This window comes from Condylura cristata, unplaced genomic scaffold (genome assembly GCF_000260355.1).
Source record: "Condylura cristata isolate star-nosed mole 26May11 unplaced genomic scaffold, ConCri1.0 scaffold00023, whole genome shotgun sequence".
Lineage (NCBI taxonomy): Eukaryota > Metazoa > Chordata > Mammalia > Eulipotyphla > Talpidae > Condylura > Condylura cristata.
The window spans coordinates 23,110,083-23,136,212 of NW_004567124.1; the positions used below are offsets into that span (position 1 = coordinate 23,110,083).

Below are 26,130 nucleotides of genomic sequence, written 5' to 3' on the forward strand. Positions count from 1 at the left end.
CTTTTCCCCCTTTTCAGTCATTATTGCCCTTTGATCCTAGCAGATTGTTTGGCTGGCAGCCTGCCAACACATTAGCTATAGGAGGTAAGTCATTATTGTACTTCTCACTTTAGAAGCATTTTAAGACTGTTGGCAATAAAAGTTAACTTATCTATAGCTAAGCCAGTTTTTCTACTGATTTCTATTTTAAAAATAAGGGTGCACTCCAGTGAAAAACACATACCAGTGAAACAAATTTTAAGTTATTGTTTTGGTCACTACTGCTGTACTGACTGAAGTGGTCTATATACCTCTTTCTTTTCCAAAAATCCCTCTTCATTTGCAGTATACTATTATAGAAGTCACAAGCATAGGTATTAGCACTAGACAAAGTCTGGCTCTACCGTATAGTATTTATATAACCTTGGGCAAGTGATTTAACCTTTCTCCAGTTCTCTGTAAAATCAAGATAATAACCTCCCAACAACCTGTTACATGAGAATGAAAGGAGCTAAGGTATTTAAAACATTCTGGCAGTTTCTGGCGCATAGTAAGCACCAGAGGCACAGATATTTCCATCTTTTCAGTGTCACAAAAATTTCTCTGATTTGTGTGTGTGCGTGTGCACGTGCATCATTTTAAAATCATGCTTCTATTTCTTCTTTACTTTCACTTAGATTTAGTATTTAATATCATGTTACCTGTAGTTCCCTCACCTATATCATTCTAAGGTAGGCTCAAATTAAAACGACACCGAATATATGCCCCCTAAATATGATATACCTCAAAATGAATTTTCTAATGTGTCACTCTGTTGAATTTCCTTATTGTTCAGAGCCAAGGGTAGTGCCACGCCTATAAATAGATATTCTATAAATATTTGTTGACTGCTGAATAAAGTAGTGCTTTACAGCATTGTCAGATGAAAATACTCTTTCTAATCTCAGTAAAGGTCCTAGAATCTAACTTTTTACTTAGGTTGTTCAGTGAAGAAAATGAGAACTGTTCAAAAATGGATCACCAGCTACTGAAGGTGCCATCAGTTCCTTACCCCAAGCTAAAAACTTCTCTTTGCCTTTGTAGATGTTCTGTCCTATTGTGTCATACCTCCAATTCTGTCATTTACCAGAGTCTTGGCCCCCCTTGTGGAGATGTAGCACCCTACTAAATACATTAGAGGAACAGAGAAAATGTTTAAGGCGTGTTCCCAGCCTGTCTTTTAGAAGTTTCAAACATATTTGAGGAAACAAAGCACAAAGTAAATGAAACATTTATCGCGAAAGCATGTAAAATTTATCAGATTGTATGGTTATATCTAATTGGAAAGTTTATTTTTTTCCTATGATTTTACTAATAACTATGTGATTATTTGGCTTTTATGGCAGGCTCCAGAAAAATTTCTCTTTTGACTTCTTTCTCTTACATAAAATCTCTACACTAACCCTCAGTGTAAGACTCTTATTTGAATAAAACTCAATTTGCTCATTTGGTACCTCAAAATGCTGAATACTTTCCATGTATTCAGCAAATATTTTATGAGTTACTAATGTTACTATGATCTCACAAAGACTGCAGATGGGGCATGTAACAATTTTTCAATTTGGGGGGTGTACTTTTGCTTTGAAAGGTGACAGATACCTTGATGGTGGTTATAATAAGTTCCAAGTCAAAATACAAAAAGTCTTTAGGATTCCATGGGAGGATAACATTTTATTTCTGAAATAAGCCTTGAACTTTGAAAATAAGGAAGATGCGTTGTTTTCCAGGACTGGTTTCTTAACACTTCAAAATATTACTTTATTCCTTTTTTAAAAATAGGTAATAAGTGGTTGAGACTATTAAATACTAGAACTTGACAGAGGTATCATTTCATACAAATTGTCACATCTTCTGATTTTGTATTTCTCTAAAAAGAGAAAAAAATATTCTGCTATTTTCACCGGCACAGATGAACCTTTGAGTTGCTTTGCTGGTCTTGGGAGGATGGTACCATCCAGTAGTTAAGAAGGTGCTCTGTGACTACAACCTCAGAAAGTATAGTTGGTGATTACAAGAAGATTATAGGAGGGTATTATGGAGAAAAGTATTTATTGAGAAAAGACCTACTTTGAATCGGTCTTAATGCATAGAGTTCTCACATAAATAAGTTAAGGGATTTCTTTGTGTAATGAGCTATGTGAATGAATTTAAAAAGCTCCTTTTGCAGATCATAAATTTTTATGCAGTTTCATTCCTACTCGTTTTGTATAACATGGGTACTTCTACACATTAGAATAAAAATATTACACTTTGGTGATTCAAACTGATGCACAGTAACACAAAATGCTTATAGCAGCCAATCTTCTTTCACCATTGAGGAATTAAGTTTTCCATGTACAAATCTGAAATTAAACTTGAGAGATGGAGAGAATTAATATTGCTTCACTTTCTCCTTAGATGCAGTGAGTCATCTCCCACATTTTTCTAGTCCTGATCTAGTTAATAAATACGCTATCATGGAACGTCTGAATTTTGCTTATTATCTGTATCATGGGCGGCCATCATTTGCATTTGGTACTTTTCTGGTTCAAGAATTAACCAAGAGCAAAACTCCCAAGCAACTGTGAGTATTTATTCAAGTATAAGTTATATTTGTGTGTGTTACATGTGTACATACACAAGTTAAATGATTATATTCAAATAGTGATTTTTTTTTCTCATTTGTGCTTTTCTGTGTATCCTTTGTTTTGGCATTTAGCATGTATGACTTGTTGCTAGGAAAAGAGGTTTATATTTTAAAGTCATATATTTAAAAAATGATCCAAGAGCTACCAGGTATCTAAAGAGGGAATTCTGTAATAAGATATGAATTTTGAATTTAAGATCTTTGTCTTTTTTTATGACTCACTTTTATAAAGCACAGAACTATAAGGAATTTTTGATAAAATCAGCAGCTAAATATAGCTTTATTTACTGTTTGTTTTGTAATTAACAAAGTAATGTATTTTTATGGTGAAAGAGTGAAGTAGTTTAGAAGGATGAAAAATGAAATAATAGAAGTCCTGGCCCTCCCTGGTGGAGCAATGGGTTAGAGTGCAGTACTGCAAGCAAGTCACAGCTGCTTCAGTGCGAGTTCGGTCCCCAGCCCCGGAGGTGATCGATTGCATGCTGCAGACCTCTCTGACCCGCCTGCTGCTCCTCTCAGCAGTGTACTTCGTCAGTCAGCCTATTCTGCTCCCAACTCTGTACTTGGTGAATCCTTTCACTGCCTCTGCACCTCTGACTTGCACCCCAGTTCTGTATGCATAAATAAATATATCTTTTAAAAAAAGACACTAAATATTAAAAAAAAAAATAGAAGTCCTTCAGTCTCCAATCTTCATTCTACATAGTAAATGAACACGCTTAATATTGTGTGTCTTTTGTGAAACATTTTCTATGTATAGATAATGAGAATTTTTTAAAATGTGCTTTAAATGTCATTGATTTTCTTGGTAATTTGTGTACATACTCAATAAGGTCACAAGTTGGAAATTTTTTAGAAGTTCTATTCCACATTACCTGGATGAAGTTGCAAGCAAGAATATTTTGGGCTATGAGTAGTTAGTTACTTAAGGAAATGGTAAATATAAGGGAATGGAGGGCAGTATTTCCAGAAGACTACTATATGCTCCCAGGAACCTAACAGATGTGTGCAAGGGTCACATGAAAGGAAGCCGACAATAATGTGTCCGACATTTCATTTATCACTGATGTAATTCCATCTGCTTTTACTGGTAAGAAACCCTTCTGATGTGAAGATGTAATTTTTGACTCTTTTTCAGGATCCAGCAAGTAGGCAATGAAGCCTATGTTTTAGGACTCTCTTCCTTCAACATACCTTCAATTGGAGCTGCCTGTGTTTGTTTCTTAGAATTGCTTGGCCTTGACAGCCTCAAGCTCAGAGTTGATATGAAAGTGGCAAATACTATTTTGGGCTACAGGTGTCAAAATGAAGATGTTCAATACAGCATTATCAGAGAGTCTCTAGGTATAGCACTTTTCTTTAGTGATTTGTTTGGAGGGCAAGGGATGAATAGACCTAAGTCATTGAATTATGAGTACTTGGGGGAGGAAAAATAGTCACCTCTGATTTCATCCTTTTCCTGCAGTCTTTCTTTTCTAACTCACTATCTTGTGGATAGAAATGGCCTTTTCTCTTAATTATATTTCCTTGTTTATGATTCTTATAGCTGAAAAACTGTCTAAACTGGCTGCAGGTGAAAAGGCAACCATAGGAGAATTACTTCTTCTCTTAGAAGAAAGTATATGGAACAGAATTCAGCAACAGAAAATAAAAAGGTTTGTGGGTCACAATTCCCACCTCTTTCCGGCCAGACTTACTGTGCCAGTCTGTGTTCTTTTCAGCACCTGGGGTACATTTACCAATTCTTCTAGACCTGGCTTTTCTTACTCATCTGCGATCAGGTACTCAGCAAAACCAGTGAATTTTAATTATATTTTATCATCAGTAAAAGAAGGGTAAAGGGGTTAATTTTCCTCTTTAGAGATGGAGTTACCATGAGGTGGAAAGGGTCTTTGTCTCTTCCACTGCTCTGCTGGTCCTAGTATGTGTTACTATTGAAATCATTTTGGAAGATGTGGAATGGATTTCAGAAAATTTACCTCTAAGTGATGTCCTTAATTTGTTCTTGTTGATATCTTTTAGTTGATAAAGGCCTTACACATTAGTGCCCTCACACCTCTATATCCCACTGGAGCTGACTCAGCCACTTCTGACCGTAGGAACACACTGTTTTTCTCTTTGTCCTATAAGAGACTGTGTTCTCAACAGTTTCCTGCTTCCCATAGGAGTGGGTACCTACACCTTAAGAGTTCCAGGCACTGACAGGGCTCTGATACTCTAAAGTGAATCACACAAGAGAACTAGACACGCATAACATTTCCAAGTGATTGTTTTTTTACTTTCCTAAAGCTGGTACACAACTAGTTTGGAGGATGCCTGTTGATAAAAGGAGCAAATATGTCAGTGTGCTAAGAAACTGTCATTTCATTATGGCTTAAAGAGTCCTCTTTTTCTTCCCAAGCACTTTAATAAATATTTGGTATTTGTTAAAATGTTTTTTAGCGAATATCTTGTGCTTCAATTGAATTTTTACTAATATTCCAATTTAAACCTAGAATTTAAGTTTTTTTTCTCTACTGCCTCTATTCCCAATTACAGGTTATCCAGTGAATCTAGCAATCAATGGACATTAGTGGTACAGTTTTGCAGGCTCCACAACATGAAACTGAGTACATCTTACCTTAGAGAATGTGCTAAAGAAAATGATTGGTTACAGTTCATTACTCACTGCCAGCTTCACAGTTACCAACCAGAGGAGGTAAGCCATGACTTTTGCCAGTTATTCAAGAAGAGAAAGCTGGAACACTTCTTAGAGAACAGTGTTTTTCTGTCGTATCCACATGGGCTTTTGTTTAATGCCATACCAATATTTTTACTGAGATTTCAATGGATTGACTTCAGAGGACTAGCATTAAAAAGAGTAAAAAGTTTTTGTGACTCCAGAGTAAATTTTGAAATTCACACAAAAAGTAACAAATGGTTTTGTAAAATTATGTGTTTACCTGCAACAAAGGTGAAAAAGAGTTCAGGGTAAGAAATAACAATTATGCCTATGCTTTTTACTAATATTTTTCAGACCCAGCTGAAACTGAAAATTGGATGTATATTTTAATCCTCTAATATGTTTTCTAGGTGAAATCTCTTCTCCAGTATTTCAGCCCTGTCCTTCAAGACCACTTAGCACTAGCTTTTGAGAACTTATCCTCAGTGTCCAACTTCAAAAAGGACATTGAGCAAGTCTGCAGCAAGTCTCCCTGGGAACTTCAGAGAAACAAAGAAGAGACCACTGATTTCTTTGAAATCCTGCTCCACTGCTCAGAGGAGCCAAACCCCTGGCGCTGGCTATTGACTGAAGCAGTGAAACAACAGGCCTCTATCCTTAGTGTCCTAGCCTCCTGTCTCCAGGTAGGGGCCATAAGAAGCCTCAGTTAAGGACCCAGAAAGTAACAGAAAAAAATGAGGGGTAGGAAAAGCTGATAATGAGAGAGATAGTGAGATGATGGTGATGGCAATGAGGCTGTAGCATCTGATTCCAAAGTCACTGCAATTTTTTGTGTTTATCCAGCTTAGGCTTTGGGCCTCCCAGTGTCCTTCTTTGTGTCTTGCATTTAGTAACTTATGCATCCAGAGCCTTTTAACATACTAGCAGATGCTTTGGTGGACTTAACAACAGGATGCTCCTGGCAGTCCCTTGACCACCAGTCCAGTTTTGTTTTTTTTACACTTAACTGTGTCCCTGACTTCTATACATTCCCTTTGTCTTCTTGGCCTTTTGACCAACTGAACTCTGTGGCTTAATTTGTACTAGTCCCTTGGTTGTTCACTTGAGTTGTGTTTGAAGATTTTTAAAGCCATCTTGATCACTTTCACTTTCTAAATTGGAAATGTTCATCTGTAGTTGTAGCATTTCTAGACTTTCTCTGTTAAGACATCCAGACCAAGCCATTTTTTATATTTGAAGGATTCCATTTTTTAAAAAAGATTTACTTATTCATACAGAACTAGGATACAAGCCAGAGGTGTAGGGGCAGTGAGTGACTTCACCAGAGATGGAGTGGGAGCAGAACAGGCAGATCTATGAAATACATTGCTGAGGGGCATAGTGGGCAGGTCAGGAGAGGTCTGCCAGGCCATGTGGATCATCTCCGGGGCGGGGGATTGAGCTTCACTAAAGTGGCTGCAGCTAGCTTGCAATGCTGTGTCCTAACCTATTGTGCCACCCCACCAGGGAGGGCCAGAATTCTATTTTTAAAAAAAAATTTATTTATGCATACCAGAACTGGAGTGTAGGTCAAAGGTGCAAGGGGTTGAGAGGATTCACCAGACACAGAGTGGAGAACAGGACAGGCAAATTAATTGAAATACACTGCTGAGGGGAGCAACAGGCAGGACAGGAGAGGTCTGCCACACTATGTAGGTCAGCTCCCTAGCCAGGGATCAAACTCATGCTGAAGTGGCTACAGATAGCTTCATAGTGCTATACTTTAACCCATGGCACCACCCGAGAGGGCCTAATTTTGAAGAATTCTTATCCAATGACAGGATGCCAGTGCTGTTCCTTGTCTCTGTGTTTGGATCATCACTTCTGTGGAGGACAGTGTTGCAGCTGAAGCAATGGGACACATTCAGGGTTCAGTGGAGGGACACCTTTGGGACCTGGAGGACCTCACAATCATCTATAGAACATTATTAACAAGGCAGAAGAGCAAAACTCTCCTCAGAGGTTTCCAGCTTTTCTGTAAGGTAATGATAGTTTCTTTCTTTTTTTTTTTTTCCTTCACATGTTGCAAGGACAAGTTTATTAGGAAAAGGAGAAATAGAGAGTTAACCTACATAGTCAGAGGTGGGCAGAAGAGTTGCCAAGTTATTATTTCCTGAGTTTAAACAGGTTGCTTTAGAATATTCCCCCATTAGCATTTTGAATTTCCTATCCCTGAATTTTTTTTCCCCAAGCCAACAACAGGTAATAATTGAAGTACTTTTTTTATATTTAATTTCTTTATCTGTATATATTTTACATCAGGTGCAGTCCCCATAGAATTTCCACCACCAACTCACCTGTGCACCATCACTTTAGTCCCTTATGCTCTTCCCACCTTCATTTTACCCCCTCTTACTCCACCCCCTTCCCTGTAGCATGTCTCTGATTTATTGTTGCCTGATTATTTTTTTTTTCATGTTATCATTTTCCCCCTACTCCCTATTTGGTTTCCCTATATTCCTCCTTTAAGTGAAACCATCCAGTATTTTTCTGAGTTATTTCACTGAGCATAATCCCTTCTAACTCTATCCATGTTGCTGTAAATAGCATTAGATTAGCTTTACCTTTTTTGTTGCTGAATAGTATTCCACTGTGTTTATGTACCACATCTTGACCCAGTCAACTACTTTTGGGCATCTGGATTATTTCCAAGTCTTACCTATTATTAATAGTGCTGCAGTAAACATAGGGGTGCATGCATCCTTTTGAGTTAATATTCTTGTGTCCTTTAGGTAGATACCTAGGAGTAGAATCACTGGGTCAATTGTCAGCTCCATTTTTAGTAATCTAAGGAACCGCCACACAGCTTTCCATAGAGTACCACTTCTTTTTAAAAGTGCTAAATAATCCTACTTTTAAATGTGTTCTCTCAGTAGTACTATACAAAGATAAAATACTGTAGGAGAATATTATAAAGCAGTATTATCCTCCTTTTACAGATAAACTAAGACCCCCAGACTTAACATGCACAGGATCTCAAAGTACTTTAGTTAGTGGTACATTTTATTGTTCAATTCCATACTTTAGAATTCCAGAACTCCCTGCCTCTGATATTAATCCTGCTGAAGTGCTTGAAATGCCCACACATTTTTTTTGGACATTTTGAAGACACAGACACACAGGTTGTCAGTCCTTTGGGACCCTCTGCCCAGAAGTGTTTCCAAGATGTCCTAATGCCATCTAGTGAACTACCTCCTGCTCCTGTGCCAACTACAGAAAAGACAAAAAATAGACTCGAGGAGGTGTGCCAGCTTGAGTATTTTTTTTCTACAAGGAAATATAAATTTAACTTTTCTTTTTAGCATACATTATTCTGCTGTGAAGCTGATACCAAAAAAACTTTTTTTTTTTTTTACTTTGACCATCTCTTACATTGACACTACTCTTTGAGAAAATAGTGTTAAATTTAAGATTTTGTAATTTGATTCCAACTCTTTCTCCAAGGATTCCCCATTACTGTTGATGTTAGAGATGTATGAACTCTGTATGTTCTTCAAGAACTATAAGGAAGCTGAAGCTAAAATTCTGGAGTTCCAGAAGTGCCTTGAAACTGTAAGTTGGGATTATCTTCTCCCTGATCTGAGCTTGGTTAGAGTGGCCTGTTGTTCACTACTAGTCAGCATATGTTATGTGGCATAATTCAAACTCAATTGTTTGTACTGTTCTGGGGGGAGGGCAGCATAGGAATTGTAGTGGCCTTGTCCACAGCACCATAGATGCCAGGGATGCCAGACTGATTTTCTCCAAGTGGGCTAATTCTGACCATTATCTTGCATGCGTATGCTTTAACCAGACTCAGTGGGGAACGTTATCTGCTGAGGATACTGGAGAGGAGGGTGGTAGTTCACAGGCCGATTTGGTCTCTTCAAGACAGCTCCAGCAGCACTGACAACCTTCATGATCCCTGTCCAGATGAGGCTGTCTTGTGATCAGTTTTAGGCTTTACCTATTCAGGTGCTTGTTTCAGGCCTACTAATCATATGAAACTAATTAGGGTATGGTGAAAGGAAGTTACAAGAAAGAAAAAGAAATATCCCTTAGTCCTATCTGAACTTTAGCACTTTTGCCTTTTCTGCTCCAAAAAAACACTATGATAAATGAGACAAAACTATATACTGATTGTACCCAACAAATATACCACAGGGGAATCTCGGTGTAGCCTTTTGCTCTCAATCACATCGTTCTTAACTGTAATGATGATTTAAAAAGTTAATGTTATTTGAAAATATTGAATCAATTATTCAATTCATGAGTTTCCTAAGTTACAGAAAATAGGAACATTAATTTCCTTGGTTTACCATTCTGTGGCTTGGGTTCTACGAGGTATTTCCTCCTGTTATTATTACTATTATCATTTCTATTGTGTGGTAGCATATACACAGTGTTTAACATCTTGACTATTAAGCATATTCACATTGTTAAGTAGTCCATCCTATAACTCTTTTTACCTTTTTCTTAAAGATTTTTGTTGTTAATTTTTATTTATTTACGCATAAAGAACTTGGGTACAAGCCAGAGGTGCAGGGGCAGTGAGAGGATTCACCAGAGACAGAGTGGGGAGCAGAACAGGCAAATCGAGGAAGTACACTGCCGAGGGGAGCAACGGGCGGGTCAGGAGAGGTCTGCCACGCCATGTGGATCACCTCCGGGACTGGAGATTGAACTCACACTGAAGTAGCTGCGGCCAGCTTGCAGTGCTGCAGTTTAACCTGTTGCGACACCGGGGAGGACCCACTCTTTTTATCTTATAAAACTAAAGCACTATATACATTAAGCAGTAACTCCAATATCCCCTCTCCCTACCCTTTGGCAACCACCATTCTACTTTCTATTGTTCAGACTATTCTAAATACCTCATACAAATGGAGTCATTCTGTGTTTGTCCTTTTGCAGTATACTTATTCTACCTAACTTAATGTCCTGAAGGTTTATCCATGTTGTTGCATATTGCACTTTCCTACCTCTTTTATTTTATAGTTTTCATAGAAGATTTATTTATGCATCCAAGAACTGAGGTATAGGTCAGAGATGTGGGAGGTGAGAGGATTCATCAGAGCCTGAGTGGAGAACAGAACAGGCTGATTGAAATACACTGCTGAGGGGTGCAGCGGGCAGGTCAGGAGAGGTCTGCCACACCATGTGGGTCATCTCCCTGACTAGGAATCGAACTCATGCAGCAGTGGCTGGGGAGAGCTTCACAGTGCTGTGCTTCAACTTGTTGCGTCACCAGGGAGGGCCCAAAGTTTCCTACCTCTTTAATGATGACTGTAATCCACTAGATGTATATTTACATTTATCCTATTTTACCTGCTAGGAATTTTATTGTTAAGTCCTCCAAAGTATCTTCATTTTCTTGCCCCTGTTCCAGCCTCTTAGAAAGGGACAGTGTAGCTTCTTCACCCTTGTCTCAACATTTTACTTCATATACTTTACTTCAATCAGTTCCTCTGTGCATCTCTTCTTAGAGCAACAGAGGTAGTTTAATAAAGAATAATAAAGAAATAAAGAATGCTCTAGGGCCCTCCCTGGTGGTGCAGGGGGTTAAGGCACAGCACAAGGAAGCTGTCAGTAGCCACTGCAGCAATAGTTTGATCTCCAGTGGGGGAGGAGATCCACATGGTGTGGCAGACCTCTCCTGATCTGCCTGCTGCTCCCCTCAGCAGTGTATTACAGTAGATCTGCCTGTTCTGCTCCCCACTCTGGCCTGGTGAATCCTCTCACCCTTCCACTTTTGGCCTGGATCCTAGTTCTTGTATGCATAAATAAATGTCTTAAAAAAAAAGAAAGAAAGAAAGAAAAAGAATTCTCTAACTTAAGTTAATTTTAATAAGGATGTTCAGTTGGTTAAAGAATAAAATACTCTATAACTTTTGACTCTTTTAAGCTCTTGGTGGCCTTGGGCATTCCATTGAGCAGTCCTACTGCACTTGTAACTATGTCCAACTAAAAAGCCTCAGTGCACATTAGCTTTGCTTATAAAATGCTTTTTTATAGTATGACCAGAAGTACTCAGGAATATGGTGCCAAGACTTGGACCTATCCCAGTGCTAGGCACAGACTGAACAAATTTTTAGTGTAAGTCAGCATGAAATATACTTATTTTTTTAAACCGGACAAGTTTCTGTTATATCAAAAGGCCCATTATTTTTGTGATTATGTCGCATGAAGTCTAGAGTGAACTACAATGACTGAGGACTAGACAAGAGCATTGCAAAAGTGACGTATTACAAGGGATCAAATAAAATCCAGGAATAAAGTTATAGAAGCATCTTGTGGGAATGAATTGCTCTTTTTTAGACACTAAATCTTCCTCGTTCTGTAGCGTTGTAGATATCTTTGAAGCAACTGATTGTAAAATGAAGTTGCTACTCGGGGTGATTTTCCTATTAATATATTTAGCATTTGGGTCTCCCTAATGGTGCAGGGGGTTAAATCTCAGAACTATCAAGCTATCACCAGCCACTACAACATGAGTTTGATTCCCAGCCAGGGAGCTGACCCACATGGCACAGCAGACCCTTCTGTCTCCCCTGCTGCTCCCCTCAGCAGTGTATTTCAGTACATCTGCCTGTTCTGCTCCCCATTCTGTCTAGTGAATTCTCTCACCCCCCACACCTCTGGCCTATACCCCAGTTTTTTATGAATAAAGAAATATAATTAAATCTTTATAAATATACATATGCATATATATATTTACCATTTTGATTGTTAACAGTTTTAGTCTTAGATCCTTTTCTAATGAGTATATAAATTATAAGTAACTATAAGCTGGAAATTTGTTAAACAAAGTACAAGTTTTTCTAATCTTCAAAGTCAGGTCTACACCCCTCTCTGAAGTGCTTCTAAGTGAAAAATATTTGGTTAATTTCACAGCAACTCACAGGACAATTATGGTGGCAGTTACTGCGTGGGGGTGTTTGTATGCATTTACTCCATAGTGAGCTTTCAGTCTTTAGTTCTTTCTTCTATTTTTGGCTTTGATATAGACACAAATTTCTATACTAGGACATCCCACAAAGAGAGAGATTGCAAACCTGGCAAGGAGGGTTTATTTTTTTATATTCCTCTGAGCTCCACTGTCAGTTCCTATCATTTGAAAAGGACCTGGATAAGTCATCTCATAAAAGAGACCTCTCTTTTATGAGAGATGACTTTTGATGGTATCTTGACTTTCTTAAATGTTCCAGATTTGGAGATTTTGATTTGTTGTTCTTGTGAAACCACTTTTTGACCCTCTTTATTATTATTTTTTTTTAATAGCTAGAAACATCAGACACAAGGGTTGACACTATCATCCCTACCCTGTGGCTAAAGAACCAAGTGTGTTTTCTTTTAAAGCTTATGCTGCAGCAATGCAGGACCCAGTATGAGCTGGGGAAGCTTTTACATCTGTTTGTTGGAATACAACATCTCTTCTCTAATGGTAAGACAATCCTTACAGTTATGTTGTTAAGAGGTTAGTTTTCTTAATCTTGAAAATATCTTAGATGGAGATTTCAGAACTTTTTTTTTTTTTAAAGATTTATTTTTTATATATTTAGGCATACAGGAACTGCAGGACAGAGGTGCAGGGGATGAGAGTATACACCAGAGATAGAATGGGAGCAGAACAGGCAGATCTACTAAATACGCTACTGAGAGGAGCAGCAGGCAAGATAGGAGAGGTCTGCTGTGCCGTGTGGGTCAGCTCCCTGGTTAGGGGCTGGACTCATGCTGCAGTGGCTGATGGTAGCTTGATAGTGCTGAGTCAAGACCCAATTCAAGAACTTTAAATTCTTATCTATAACATTACTCTTCCAGTACAAAATGGGCTATGAAGAAAGAAATTTCGATTATGGTTGAAGCATTCAAAACATTGTACAACAGAATATAACATAAAAAATACAGCTATTGGGCCTTCCTTGATGGTACAATGGGTTAAAGCACAGCACTCTGAACTATCTGCAGCCACAGCAGATCTCTCCTGTCCTGCTCACTGCTTCCCTCAGCAGTGTATTTCAGTCAGTCTGCCTGTTTGTTCCCCATTCTGTCTCTGGTGAATCTTCTCACTCCCCACATGTCTGATCTATTCCACAGTTCTTATATGCAGAAATAAATAAAAATATATGGAATAAATGTTTATATCCTCTTCTCTTTGGCACAGGTCCAGATGTGAAGAAGCTATGTGCCCTTAGCCAAATTTTGAAGGATACATCGATAGCCATTAATCTTGACATTATTAACAGCTACAGCATTGAGAATTTTCATCATGAATGTAGATCTATTTTGGAAAAATTGGAGACAGATGGGAAGTTTGCTTTGGCCAGGAGGGTAGCAGAATTGGCTGATTTACCTGTGGACAACTTGGTTATTGAAGAGGTATCATTAGTCTTTTAAATTACTTCAAATCCGTTTTGAACCAGCATTAAACAAAGACTCAAATGAGATACATATTTTAAGAGACGAGGCTTTTATTTTTGTCACACACCTTATTTTCAGACTGGATGAGCCTGGGATAGCCATTCCTAGAAGAAAGTATGCTTTAAATGTAAGATTAACTTACAGGATATGTACAGTTATTTTCCTTTCCTCCTCTTTGAACCCCATTCAATTGGATACATTTAGAATTGTTTTTCATACAAGAAATTCCCAGATAGGATATTTACAAATCCAATGTTCTCTGATTTGTTTTGGTTTTAATAGATACGGTATACTTAGGGAGCTTTTGCATTTTGGTAAGTCTTTACCCAGTAAAATCTAAGTTTCACTTTGTTAAATTTCACAGATAACACAGGAAATGCAGGCCTTAAAACGCATTGACCAGTGGTCCCTAAAACAAGCAAGAATTGATTTCTGGAGAAAATGCCATGAGAATTTTAAGAAAAATTCCATTTCAAGCAGAGCGGCATCTTCCTTTTTCTCAGCCCAGGCCCTTCCGACAGGTGAGCATCTAACTGCAGAGGAACGGAGCAGCATTGAGGAGTGTCACCTGCTCCTCACCCTGGCAGGGCACTGGCTTTCCCAGGAGGACCAGGTGCCTGTGGACAAACTGGAAGAGCTGGAGAAACAGATCTGGTTGTGCCGCATCGCCCAGCACACACTTAGAGGAAAACAGGAGGCAACAGAGTTCACATATTCTCGACAGATCTCAACTAGCGGTGACATTTCCTTTGATAGCTTAGCAAGTGAACTTTCATTCTCCAAGTTAGCTGCTCTGAACACATCAAAATACTTAGAACTTAGTGACTTTCCGTCCAGAGATACTCATGAGAACAGACTAAATTGGAAGGAGCAAGAGTCACTAAGCTTTTTGATTGGGCGTCTACTGGATGGCAACTGTGTGCATGAAGCAAGCAGAGTGTGCCGGTATTTTCATTTCTACAGCCAAGATGTTGCATTGGTATTGCACTGCAGAGCCCTAGCTTCGGGAGAAGCTAATGTTAATGACATGCACCCAGAGATCCAAGCTCTCTTGCAAACTGCGGAACTCCTTGAGGCAGAAGAACCACCTAGCATTCCTCTAAGAAAAGTCCAAAGCAGTAAGTAAAGGAGCTCAAACTGCTCTGAGCCCTAAATGGTGTTGTTGAAACCTCTCTAGGAGAGGAGAGTCATTTGTGGCATAATAGTTACTTTAAATTAGAAGATAGCAGTTCTATGCCAGGTAATCCACAAACTGACATCAATAACTAGTCATTGAAGTAGAAACACATTTTTTTTTTAATAAGTTTATTTTTACATTATTTTGTGCCTTTTTCCATCTCAGTTGTAATCCCTGTGGGCTTCCCATCACCAAATCATCCATGTGCCATCACCATAGTCCGGTGTACTTCCCACCCCTGTAAGATAAGTTTACTATATATCTATTTACATTATTGTTCACTTTACAACAGTGTTTACTTCCCTCCTCCCCCACTTGTCATCACCGTTATTCTTTCATCCTTGATAGTCCAAGTTTACTCCCAGCTTCTTTTTATAGTCTCTCTGAAGGGCTTTCTTTGTAATTCATTCTAGAAACAGATTATCAGTTTTTCTTTATCCAAGAGTATGTATTTTACCTACATTGCTGAAGGATTATTTTTGCTAGTTATTTTCACTCAGCACTTAAAAATTTTTACACTACTTCTTTTGACATCCATAGTCTCTGGTGAATAATCTTCAGTCATTTGAACCATTGTTCCACTGTATCTAGTGCAGTTTTCTCTGTTTTTTTTTTTTTTTTTAAATACAGAACTGGGGTACAGGCCAGAGGTGCAGGGTGATGAGAGGATTTACCAAAGACAGAGTGGGGAGCACAACAGGCAAATTAACGAAGTACACTGCTGAGGGGAACAGTGGGTGAGGCAGGAGAAGTCTGCCACGCCACGTGGATCACCTCCAGGGCGGAACTCATGCTGAAGTGGCTGCAGCCAGCTTGCAGTGCTGTGCTTCACCCGCTGTGCCACCAGGGAGCGCCCTTCTCCAGATACTTTTTTTTTTTTTAAAGATTTATTTATTTCTGTATACAGAACTGGGGTACAGGCCAGAGGTACAGGGCTGGTGAGAGGATTCACCAGAGACAGAATGGGGAGAACAGGCCGGCTGACGAAGAAGTACACTGATGAGGGGAGCAGCGGGCGGGTCAGGAGAGGTCTGCCAGGCCATGTGGTCAACTCCGGGGCAGGCGGGTATCGAACTCATGCTGAAGTGGCTGTAGCTTCTTAGTGCTGTGTTTTAACCTGTTGCCCCTCCAGGGAGGGCCCCTCCAGTTACTTTTAAGATTTTTTTCTTTTATTTTCAGCCTTTTGATCATAGTGTGATTGGGCATGTGCTTCTTTGGGTTTATCCTTTTTGGCGTTCATCTTCAACATACAGATATATGTGTTTTGCCAGATAGTATGTCTTTCAGCTATTTTTCCTGCACTATATACTCCTGTCCTTCTAGGAGTCCAGTGCATGAATCTTAGCACTTTCATTGTCTCACAACTCTTGAGACTTTCCAAGCTTTTTTCAGTCTTTTTTTTTATCCCTCTGCGTTGTTCCAATTGGATCATTTAACTTGAGTTTCACTGACCTCTTTGGTATCTCCACTCTGCTAATGGTTTTTTTAATTTATGTGATTTTTAAATTTTAGTTATTTTTTTCTGTTTCCAAAAATCTTTCTCCCTTCCTCCCCTTTACTCTCCTCTCTCTCCTTCTGCTCTTCTCTGTTCATGGTGTCAGAGTCCTGTGTCTGGGTTTTTTGTTGAATGAATTCAGTGGGAGAAACGGAGTGAACGAGCTTACTCTATCTTACCTAGAACTGGAACCCACAGTGAAGGATTTTAAGCAGAAAGATAACATGTTCTAAGTTGTTTTTTACTTTTTGTCTTTAAAGGCTTTTTTAAAGGCATAATACCTACATGTTTAGAGTAACAAATCACACAATACAGGCACGTGTAAAAAGTGAGTCCACCATCACCACATTCCCCAGAATAACATCTTTTACTGATTGGCATGTCTGTGCTCAGGTACATATGCACACACAATTTATTTTGTACAAAAATGATACTGTCCTACATTCCCCCCCCCCATCAGTACATATATATAGATTGTCTTTGCCTATTTTTTTAAGAGAATTATAACTAGTTTTGACCATTTTAAAAAAAAGATTTATTTATTCATACAGGCCAGAGGTACAGGGGGGTGAGAGGACTCACCAGAGACAGAGTGGGAGCAGAACAGGCAGATCCATGAAGCACACTGCTGAGGGGAGCAGCAGTGGCGGGTCAGGAGAGGTCTGCCACGCCATGTGGTCACTTCTGGGGCGGAGCTCGAACACATACGAAGGGACTGCAGCTTGCTTGCAGCGAGTGCTGCGCTTTACCCACTGCACCACCAGGGAGGGCCCTGTCTTCACTTTTTAATGATGGCATATTAGACATATTATTCTACTTTATGGATGTATTATGGTTATTTAACAAAAATAAACATTTCAACTTATAAATAATGTTATATAAATATTCTTTGATACTTCTTTTCACTTAGAAAAAGAATTCCTAGAAACCGTTTACCAACTGAGGAAAGTCTTCTCTTTCAGGTTAAGAGGTTTTTTTTTTTTTTTCTTCTTAAGACAGGAATGGATTTTAATTTACTGTGCCTTTAAGGTATTTATCCAGAGGATACTGGATTTTTATGATTGCGTTTTAGAAAAATCCTGCTAAGTGGGTGTAAGATAGATTTGGGCAAAGGGAAAGCTAAAGTCTTTTAGATGCAGAGTGATGCAGACTTAAACTAAAGCAGTAATGGGAGAGATGTTAAGAGATAAACCTGATGACTTAATAAGAGGGAAAATTGTGATAAGGTGTGTGTGAGTAAGGTGTAGGTAACATCTTTTTTGATGAGCTCTGGAGTGTTCATTAGATAACTTTTAGTCTTGTAGCCTATGAAGTCTTTGAAATATTCTGAGCTGGAATTTCCTGTAAGAGGCAATGAAAGAAGTTTCAGTGGGGTGTCAGAAGTGATCCCAGACCCAGGAGAAGTCATAGGGGTGCAGCACAGGAGACTGAGCAGAGAGCCAGAGTCTAGTGGTCTGGGGAGAGGCCTTAACTTGCCAGCTTTAAGTCCTCAGAAATGTATTTGCTTCCAGCTTCAAGTTTGGATAGTCAGTCCTTTGTGATGTTGCCCCCCAGTGATGAAGTGGTGACTCATCTGGAAACTCTGACAAGCAAATGCCTCCATGGGAAGAGCTACTGCCGGCAGGTTCTCTGCCTGTATGAACTTGCTAAGGTATGTGTCAAAGAGATGGGCCTCACAGGAGGCTCCTTCTGAGACTGAAATGAGAAGTTGGGGGGGAATTTTGGACACTGCCAAGTCAGGCCCTTCAGCTAAGAGTTGTGACCTGGGAGTTAAGCTCTTACCAGGAAACTTTGGCATTTTAAATCCACCTCCAGGGAATAGTATGGAAGATTCCAGGCTAAGTTCTAGGGTGATTTGAGTCCTGGCTGCAGCTTAGGCAACCAGATGGAAGAGCAGGATATCTCACTTTTCTGGGCTCCACGTACTTGACCTATAAAAGGTTTTATTTCATTCTGAAATCTTAGATTTTACTTTAGGAGTGCTTGGAGCTTTCCATGTATTGGAGAGCGCGACATAAGTTTGCAAATAAAATGGAAGGTAGAGGTAGGGGTTGATTGTAGGTTTGTGCCAACTGAGGGAGAAAAATAGTCGACTTTAAGTGAGGTGGGAAGGGGAAGAACATGATAGAAATAAAGCTGAGCACTGAAGCACTGTGGGAACAGTGAGGAAGGGGCTGGTTTTTTTTTTTTTCCTTTTATTTAACATGTATTTCATAACATTTGAAAAGCTCAGCTTTCAATAAGAGTTTAAGTTAGATGATGCTTTCTAAAGAGAAATCTTTTTCTTGCTTGGACTAGGCGCATCAGTGGCAGTAGAAGGGATTAGGAAACAGTGTATACGATTAATGCTCCTCCTCGGTGAGATGGATCTTTAAACCCAAATGGTTGTCTCACATTTTCAAAGGGTTGTCTTTGCCAGCTTTTTCCTAGTTCATATCTTTGGCTTTGTCTTCCTTTCAGGAGTTGGGCTGTTCCTACACAGATGTTGCCATCCAGGATGGGGAGGCCATGCTCCGGACAATCTTAGCCTCCCAGCGGCCAGACCGATGCAAGCGAGCCAAAGCCTTTATCACTGCCCAGAGCCTTGAGCCAGATACAGTGGCTGACCTTGTGGCCGAAGAGGTGACACGGGAGCTGCTCACCTCATCAGAGGGAACAGGTGCCCTGCCCTCCAGACCTGCCCAGTCACATTCTCAAGATCTGAGCTTTAAGAACTTGAAAGTGGGTCTCTTATGTCCTGCAGGTTGCCAGATTGCACTTAGGAGAGTAGATTGCATTTCTTCTGTTGTTGCTTTTTGTTTGTTGTTTTGTGGTTAGGCTTAGAGCAGCTGTGCCTTTCTTTGACCTAAGGAATGCCTGTCCTACAAATGAGCACTTGGCAAAGGTATCTGTGCTCTGTATGAGGCTATGTAGAGACCTGCAGCAGCATTTCCCCTGAGCAGTGGGCCTCCGGTGTGAGGCTCTGATCAGTGTCAGCTCTGTCAAGGTAAAAACCAGTACCTTTCTCCTGTACAGGACACAGACAGATGTTCACTCAAGCAGAGGAAAGCCAGACATTGCTTCAGCTGACTGCTTTGTGTCAAGACCGCACATTAGTAGGCATGAAGTTGTTGGATAAGATTTCCTCTGTTCCTCACGGGGAACTGGCTTGCAGTAAGTTCTTGGCTATTTTTCAAAAATTTTTTTTTTATTCCAAGTAGATCTCCAGTAAGTCTTCCTGATTAGTTTTTCCAAAACTTAATTTCGACACCTGTCCCTATTCTGAATCCCTTCTCCTCCATTATGATGTGTAAATTCTTGGTAAGCAGCTCCAAATGTAAAAATCACACAAAAGGTTACCTTTTAACATTTGAGATACTTACTTTTACACATTACCCTGCAAAATGGATATTATCATTTCCATGTCAAGAAAGAAGAAACAAAGCTTAAGAGAGGTTGACTCACTTAATATTATTAAGTGGCAGAACTGGTATTAGAACCTAGTCTGTGATTTCCACGCCTGCTCACTTTCTGTGTCTGGACCACTGCAGGCTACATCCTTTGGGTCTGTTTCTAGGCAAGTCTCTTGGTTTTCAGTTTTCAAAACTGGCATTATACTATGCATACTGTTTACAGCTACTTTATGAGTACGGTGTCACTGACATCTTTTCCATAACAGTAACATTTTTTAATGGCGCACAGTATTTTTCTTATGTATATAAGAACTTTATATCCTATATAAGACCTTTGATTGTTTCCAGTTTTCTACCACTTTATACATTGATTAGCACCCCCATAAGCACATCTCTGCACATGACCATGATTAAAATAAATTCATGATTCAAGAGTATGCCATATTTATAATTAAATTTTACTCTAGGAAGAAAAAATTTAACTTCTGACTCCCCCTTACGGTGTGTGAAAGTATCATTTCCTGGGACCCATTCTACTTTGCATATTTATTTTATGTTTTTTAAATAGTAACTTTTTTTTTTCTTGGTTGGTTTGGATTCACCAGAGACAGAGTGCGGAACAGAACAGGCGGATCTACTGAAATACACTGCTAAGGGGAGCAGTGGGTGGGTCAGAAGTCTGCTGTGCCATGTGGCTCACCTCCCTGGCCAGGGATCAAACTCAAGCCACAGTGGCGACAGAGCTAAGACTTAACCCCTAGGCCAGGGAGCCTCTACTTTGCACATTAGATAGACCCCCAAAAAGTCATGTTACTGATGTTTATTGAACAAATAAATATTTAAAATAGCCTTCTGAACCATCCCATGAGCACTGTAGTATCATTAGCAGAGAATCCAAGTTCTTTGCCTCTCTTCAGTCAAAATTTGATATCAGTCAGAGAACTGATAAACATTTGGAGACAGATTTGAAATTGGAGAAATTTGAATTGAGAAGCAACTTACCAACTGTTACTTATTTCTATGCCAGTTCCTATTGCCATCAATTGAAGTAGAGAATGAAAATTATTCAGATAATTCAAGCTTTAAAAATATTTAATATCAAAGACAGTAGAAAAAGTGTTTTATGAACTGTGGAACTTATCTTTGTTGAGTAGTTTGTATAAGCCACTCTGACCCCATGTTAAAGGTAAAGGGAGTAGGAGTACCTGGTCACAACTCAGGCACATTCTGTGATCTTTTGGGGAGCAAGGGGGCAAATAGAGCATATTATATATGACATTTGTAGTTGGAATACTTAATATTTAAGCCAGGTCTTCCAAATACAAGGGAAAGCGCTTTCCACTAACCCGATTTATGGAGACCATTAACATTCTTTTCTAGCTCAGAGATTTGTGTTTTCTGCTGCCCAGTGATTTGTCTTCATGACTAAAATTCTGTGATAGAAAAACTAAGATAAAAACTGTATAATTCTCACTGACCTTAAATTGGATTCTGAGCACTCTGCCCCCATACCTCTTCCAACCCCTACAATTGTTTACTTTCAACAGTGTATTTATGTATTCACCAGAGACAGAGTGGGGAGCAGAACAGGCAAATCGACGAGGTACACTGCTGAGGGGAGCAGTGGGCAGGTCAGGAGAGGTCTGCCTCGCCATGTGGTCACCTCCGGGGCAGGTGGGGATCGAACTCATGATGAAGCAGCTTTAGCTTCCCAGTGCTGTGCATTAACCCGCTGCGCCACCAGGGAGGGCCCAAATCAGTAAATCTTTTAAAAAAAATTTTAAATGTCTTCTGTATCTCCTGTACCATTCTACATGATTTATTGAGTACAGGCTTTGTGCTAGATATTCTAAAAATCAGGGAGGTGGTGAACAAGTTGAACAGTAGTCTCTGAAGGGCAGTCTATAGGGGAGATATAATATAGGAAGTAATAGGTGCCAGCCTGATGGGATCAAAACATTTTGTGTGGATATGTTCAAACCAAGTCCTGAAGGATTAGTGGCCAAAGTTGCTCAGAGGGCAGGGCATGTGTTAAGTATGGGAACGGCTTTTTTTTTTTTTTAAGATTTATTTATTCATACAGAACTGGGGTACAAGCCAGACATGCAGGCGCGGTGAGAGGCTTCACCAGAGTGGGGAGCAGAACAGAGATTGACAAAGTACACTGCTGAGGGGAGCAGCAGGCGGGTCAGGAGAGGTCTGCTGTGCCATGTGGTCACCTCCGGGGCAAGCGGGGATCGAACTCATGCTGAAGTGGCTTTAGCTTCCTAATGCTGTGCTTTAACCCACTGCGCCACCAGGGAGGGCCGGGAACAGCTTTCTTTCTTCAAGTTTGAAGATTTCTCCCAGTTTGCCTTTTAATTTTGCTTACATTGGTTGTAATAGTTTTAAATTTGTGTGTATTACAATCTTGCATTCATCTAGGAAGCCAGCAAAAGTGTAGAATAATATACTTGACTAGAAGCTGAGAGATAGGGTCCAATAAAGGTTAAAGATTAGGCCACAGAGATACAGAGCTTCTAGACAGGCATTCCATCAGTTTGTCTACAGGCTGTTTCTTCATTTTTAGAAAGCAGGGGTTCCTTGTTGTGGTTGCTGAGCCTACTGGAAATGCAGTTACCGCATGACTATATTTGAGGATAGTTAATCGCTGTATTCTTACTGGCAAAATTTGGGTGTTGCAGAGCTCTAGCTAGTAATGCCAGGCGATTCAGAGGATGTTGGGAGAGCCTTCTCCTGACAAGCTGTTTGTACTGGGTCCTTCCACCTTCCTGCCAGCAACAGTTGACACCGTGGGTACCCTGGTACAGAGTTCTGTCTTAGTGTCTCACTTACCCAGCTACAGAGCTGCTGATCCTGGCCCACCACTGCTTCACACTGACGTGCCACATGGAGGGTATCATTCGAGTCCTACAGGCTGCCCGGCTGCTCACTGACAACCACTTAGCCCCTAATGAAGAATATGGACTAGTGGTAAGTAGCTCCCCTCAACCACCCTCCAGACAGATGGCCTGGGCTGTTCAGCCCTCTGCACCAAGTTATGATTTGTTAACATAACAAATCAGGAGTAAGACCAAGAGGGTTCCTGCCATGATCTGGGGCTGCCCTGTCAGGGCAGTTACTTTTCGCCTCAGAGTGCTGTGCTTTAACCTGTTGCGCCAGCGAGGGCCCCACCTTTTATCTTTCAATATAAATGAACTAAAAACTCAAGTCTCTTGTGCCTCCCCAGGAAGATGGCACTTCAGCACTTGATAGTCACACTTAGATACAACAACAGAGGCAAGAACCAGTGGTGTGCCAACAACTAGCATTTCTGAATCCTCTAGAGGAGCCCTATGTTAAGTACATGGGTATGAAGGAGGTGAGCATGGCAGCCTGGCCCCTAGAGCTTGACATTTGAAAGCAACCAAACTGATGAAGGTAATGGTGTTGCTCGGAGAATTCCAAGTGATGCAGTTAAGCATCTCTCCCTTTCAGGTGCGTCTCCTCACTGGCATCGGAAGGTACAATGAGATGACATATATATTTGATTTGCTGCATAAAAAGCACTACTTCGAAGTGCTGATGAGGAAGAAGTTGGATCCGGTAGGTGTACAGTATTTTCTAGGGTAACAAATACTGATATTCAGAGTTTCTTAGGAATTACCCCAGTCAAGGTACTGCTGGGACATGAGGAAGGGATTAAGGGCACACAGGTGGTAGCCAGTAGCTTATGGTTTTACAGAATACAGACCAGGAGCGATCATGCTGACAGAAATGCAGGAAATGAGTTTGTCCACCTCCGATAAGCTTGTCAGGCACCTGTCTCTACTCCGAATGCTTGTTCTGGCAGGGCTAAAGCCGCATGGAAATGCATTTGGCCAGCTCAAGAGGCTGTGACTTAGGATTCTTGGAGTTTCAAGTACCAAGAAAAGGTGTGTTGCTGAGAGGTGTTAGGGAGTGAATGGCAAGGCTGGACCTGGAAAACTGTGGCCTGTTTATCATGAGGCGGTTTAGAAGCAAATGCCTTTGAGCTCTGGGTGCTTGTCTGTCTTTGGTCTGCTGTGTGACCACACATGTCACTCCCAGAGCTATTTCAAAGTAGACTGGCCACATTGTTGAGAAAATTTCACTTGAGTTCAGATTTTAAAAATGAAGTACACTTGGCCTCAAGAAGGGCCCAGCCAGACCTGATTGAGACAAAGGCAGAAACACACTTCAGTGTTAGACTAGCTTCAGGACAGATCAGTTCACTGATCTGGAAAGGACAAACCCTAAACACAGGTACACATCAAGGATCCCCAAGAGGGTTTTTTAAAATTAAGGCTCGTTTGTTTCTGCATTTAAATATTCTTTTAATAACTTAACTTCTTGATTACAAAAGTAGTACTTGTTCAGTGTAAAGACACTTGGAAAACACAGTACAAAGCCATGTCCATGTACTATCTGGAGGTAGCCCTTACATTTCCCTACCCCCAAACAGGTATTTACATTTTTTTTTTAAACATATGCTGTGCAGGTATGAAATAGCCTGCTCTCTAAGTAAGAATGTCACTAGCATTTCCCAAGTCAACATCAGTTTTAACGGGTTCATGTTATCCTCTTAGTACTTATTTTGGACATTCGATATTTCTAATTTTTATACTAAACATCCTTGTTACATTCATCTTAGCACTTTTCTCTGCTTGTTTCTTTGGTGGCTACAGCTCTCAAAGTGAACTGTTAGCATATCATGTGCATGTCTTCCTTCTGACAGGTAGTGCCATTCTCTCACCAACAGAGGAAGTGCTGGTTTCTTTATTCACAGGATAGCATGACTTTTTGCTTTTTCTTGGTCAGTGTTTGGTAACTTTCAGCCCGTCCTTCCTGAATCCTTGTTTGAGACCTTGTTATTCCCTTTTTTCTGGGGCAGAGTGGTACTCTGAAGACCGCTCTGCTGGATTACATCAAGCGTTGCCGCCCTGGGGACAGTGAAAAGCACAACATGATTGCCCTGTGCTTCAGCATGTGCCGAGAAATTGGGGAGAACCACGAGGCAGCTGCCTGCATCCAATTGAAATTGATTGATTCTCAACCCTGGGGTGAGCAGAGGTCAGGCAGCACCTCCAGGTAGTGCTGCCGACAGGAAAGGTTCTTACAAAGAGCTTGTGAAACTGGTACGGAGCTGGGCAGATAGATGGAAGGTGGGGAAAGGGGAGCCTGGAAGGCACTTAGCCTTCTTTGTAGCCTGTGCTTCCAAGGGTGCACTCATCAGAATATATATGCTTATGTATGCGCATCTGCCTTAATGGTGTGCTCAGCAGGGCACACACAGGAAGGGCAAGGAGTCCTACTCCAGAGTGGAGTTAGGGTGTGTGCACTTGTGACCCAATAGCCTTTTACTTAAGACATACTTGCTTCCCTGTGAACAGGAGCTAGATGCTTCTAGTTCTGCATACTACCATGGTTAAGTGGCTGGGCTAGGAGTCGACATACCCAGCAAACCTTTTTTTTTACTCCCTTGCAGATGACAGCCTCAAGGATGGGCACCAACTGAAGCAGCTGCTACTGAAAGCCCTGACTCTGATGCTGGATGCTGCAGAGAGTTATGCCAAGGTACGATGGTCTTATTCCAGACTGACTGGCCCTAAGACAGTGTCTGCAGTAGGATTTTGTCCAGTTCTTCCAACTAAGGGTGATCCGGGTGAGGGAGTGGGTGTTTGTGAGCTAACCAACGGCAGAGGGGTGTTCAGTTGCTGGGTTAAGTCCATGGAAATTATGGCAACAAAGTTTCTCCACTTACATCTCCTTCCACCTTTGTCCCTCAAGGACTCCTGTGTGCGACAGGCTTTGCACTGTCACCGGCTCACTAAGTTGATAACACTGCAGATCCACTTTCTGAACACTGGCCAGAACACAATGCTCATCAATTTGAGCCGCCACAGGCTGATGGACTGTATTATGGCCCTGCCTCGGTTCTACCAGGTGAGCAAGGAAGAAAAATCCAGCTAGCACTGCCAGCTTGCACCTTCCTGCTGTCCCTCTTGCAACTCAGACCAGTGACAGAACCAAACACTCCATTTCTCACCTGGCTGCTTATTACCTTCTCGTGGCAGAATTTAGTAACACATTGTTCAGGCAGAGGTACTGGTAAGTTGGTATTGCTGCCTTCCCTACAAGATTAGCTCAGCAGGAAGGCACTCACCTGTGACCCTTAAACAGTTGAGGTTCAGAGAACATCCCAGCTACTGGTCCAAGAACTTCTCTTAGACCTGGCATTTCTAGAATGGTGCAGCTGGGTTAGCTTGAGTCAAGGCTTCTTCAAGGCTGTTTCAACCACTTCACTGTGTATAGTTGATTTAG

The 26,130-nt window shown here is 40.6% G+C and overlaps 1 protein-coding gene across 2 annotated transcripts in view; it reads left to right on the top strand.

Moving 5' to 3' along the window:
- The window catches only part of SPG11 (spastic paraplegia 11 (autosomal recessive)), a 65,586-nt gene that overhangs the window by 33,695 nt on the left and 5,761 nt on the right, over window positions 1-26,130 (top strand). For both annotated transcript variants that reach the window (XR_001145720.1, XM_004687542.2), the window contains 19 exons: window positions 18-84; window positions 2,416-2,581; window positions 3,783-3,988; window positions 4,191-4,299; window positions 5,183-5,342; window positions 5,717-5,989; window positions 7,127-7,327; window positions 8,790-8,897; window positions 12,606-12,768; window positions 13,489-13,703; window positions 14,110-14,863; window positions 17,929-18,068; window positions 18,878-19,076; window positions 19,433-19,570; window positions 22,649-22,782; window positions 23,287-23,394; window positions 24,701-24,869; window positions 25,295-25,383; window positions 25,597-25,752. Coding sequence is in view for 1 of the 2 variants with exons in the window: in XM_004687542.2 (XP_004687599.1) it covers window positions 18-84; window positions 2,416-2,581; window positions 3,783-3,988; window positions 4,191-4,299; window positions 5,183-5,342; window positions 5,717-5,989; window positions 7,127-7,327; window positions 8,790-8,897; window positions 12,606-12,768; window positions 13,489-13,703; window positions 14,110-14,863; window positions 17,929-18,068; window positions 18,878-19,076; window positions 19,433-19,570; window positions 22,649-22,782; window positions 23,287-23,394; window positions 24,701-24,869; window positions 25,295-25,383; window positions 25,597-25,752 (3,555 nt within the window). In the remaining variant the exon portion in view is untranslated. The remainder of the gene's footprint in view (window positions 1-17; window positions 85-2,415; window positions 2,582-3,782; window positions 3,989-4,190; window positions 4,300-5,182; window positions 5,343-5,716; window positions 5,990-7,126; window positions 7,328-8,789; window positions 8,898-12,605; window positions 12,769-13,488; window positions 13,704-14,109; window positions 14,864-17,928; window positions 18,069-18,877; window positions 19,077-19,432; window positions 19,571-22,648; window positions 22,783-23,286; window positions 23,395-24,700; window positions 24,870-25,294; window positions 25,384-25,596; window positions 25,753-26,130) is intronic.